The sequence below is a fragment of the Vigna radiata genome, unplaced genomic scaffold, assembly GCF_000741045.1.
Source record: "Vigna radiata var. radiata cultivar VC1973A unplaced genomic scaffold, Vradiata_ver6 scaffold_1556, whole genome shotgun sequence".
NCBI lineage: Eukaryota > Viridiplantae > Streptophyta > Magnoliopsida > Fabales > Fabaceae > Vigna > Vigna radiata.
Window position 1 is genome coordinate 1 of NW_014542109.1, and position 1,803 is coordinate 1,803.

Below are 1,803 nucleotides of genomic sequence, written 5' to 3' on the forward strand. Positions count from 1 at the left end.
AAATCTGCTATTGCCGAAGGTTTAGCTTTAAGAATAATTCAAAAGAAAGTATCACGAATTTTATTTAATAAAAGAGTTGTTACTTTAGATTTAGCGAGTTTGGTTGCAGGAACTAAATATAGAGGACAGTTTGAAGAGCGCATGAAAGCTGTTATGAATGAATTGGAGAAAAATGACGATATTATCCTTTTTATAGATGAAATTCATACTATTGTGGGAGCAGGTGGTGCTACAGGATCTTTAGATGCGTCAAATATGTTTAAACCGGCTCTTGCAAGGGGTGAAATACAATGTATTGGTGCGACCACATTAGATGAATATCGTCAATATATAGAGAAAGATGGAGCTTTAGAAAGACGTTTTCAAAAGATCATAGTAGAACCTACCTCTGTAGAAGAAACTATTTTAATTTTGAATAATATAAAGAATAAATACGAAGATCATCATAATGTAACCTATTCTGCCGAGGCTATTGATGCTTGTGTAAAATTGACCAATCGTTATATGTCTGAACGTTTTTTACCGGATAAGGCTATTGATGCCTTAGATGAAGCCGGCTCAAGAGTACACATAACAAATATTAATGTACCGAAACAAATTCTGAATTTAGAAAAAGAGTTGGAAGGTATACGAGAGAATAAAAATATTGTTGTAAAAAAACAAAAATATGAAGAAGCCGCAAAATTAAGAGATGATGAAAAAAGAATTGAAAAAGAACTTGTCGATGCTCAAATTAAATGGGAAGAAGATTCAAAAAATAATCGTATTTTAGTAACAGAAGATAATGTTGCAGACGTTGTTTCTATGATGACGGGAATTCCTGTAAATCGAATTGCTCAAACAGAAAGTAATAAGCTGGCTAAATTACCCGACCTAATAAAAGGAAAAGTAATAGGTCAGGATGAAGCCGTGCTAAAAATTGCAAGGGCTATACAAAGAAATAGGGCCGGATTGAAAGATCCTAATAAACCCATAGGATCTTTTATCTTTTTGGGGCAAACAGGAGTTGGTAAAACACAATTAGCTAAAGTATTGGCCAAAGAATTATTTGACTCGGAAGATGCCCTAGTACGGATTGATATGAGTGAATATATGGAAAAATTTGCCATTTCGAGATTATTAGGTGCGCCTCCCGGATATGTGGGATATGAAGAAGGAGGACAACTGACCGAAAAAGTAAGACGAAAACCTTATAGTGTCATATTATTAGATGAGATAGAGAAAGCACATCCGGATGTCTTTAATATGATGTTACAAGTGCTTGATGATGGCTTTTTAACAGATAGTTTAGGTCGAAGGATCGATTTTAGTAATACAGTTATTATCATGACGTCTAATGTGGGAGCAAGGCAATTAAATGATTTTGGACAAGGTGTTGGCTTTGGTACATCTGCCAAAATAGCTCAAGTAGACGAAAACTCAAAAAGTATTATAGAGAATGCGTTGAAAAAGGCTTTTTCTCCTGAGTTTTTAAATAGAATAGATGATGTTATTGTATTTAATCCACTTGAAAAAGAACATATTGATCTGATTATAAATATTGAGCTTGATAAATTATATAAAAGAGTAAAAGAAATAGGTTATAAACTGAAGTTATCTGATCAAGCCAAAAATTTTATTGCAGAGAAAGGATTTGATAAGCAATTTGGTGCAAGACCGTTAAAGAGAGCCATTCAGAAATATGTTGAAGATACTTTGGCAGAAAAGATGATTTCTTCAAAAATCCTTCAAGGAGATGAAATCTTTATGGATTATGATGAATCTTTAAAAGAACTAGTAGTAAGTATTCAAAATAAAAAAAAA

At 32.8% G+C, this 1,803-nt stretch overlaps 1 protein-coding gene across 1 annotated transcript; it reads left to right on the forward strand.

The window, feature by feature from the left end:
- Window positions 1-141: 141 nt before the first annotated feature.
- LOC106779054 (negative regulator of genetic competence ClpC/MecB-like) lies at window positions 142-1,779 on the forward strand (the record flags this gene model as incomplete). Its single annotated transcript, XM_014667084.1, has 1 exon — window positions 142-1,779. A coding segment is annotated over exon 1 (1,638 nt), but the record flags the coding sequence as incomplete, so codon positions are not given.
- Window positions 1,780-1,803: the final 24 nt, after the last annotated feature.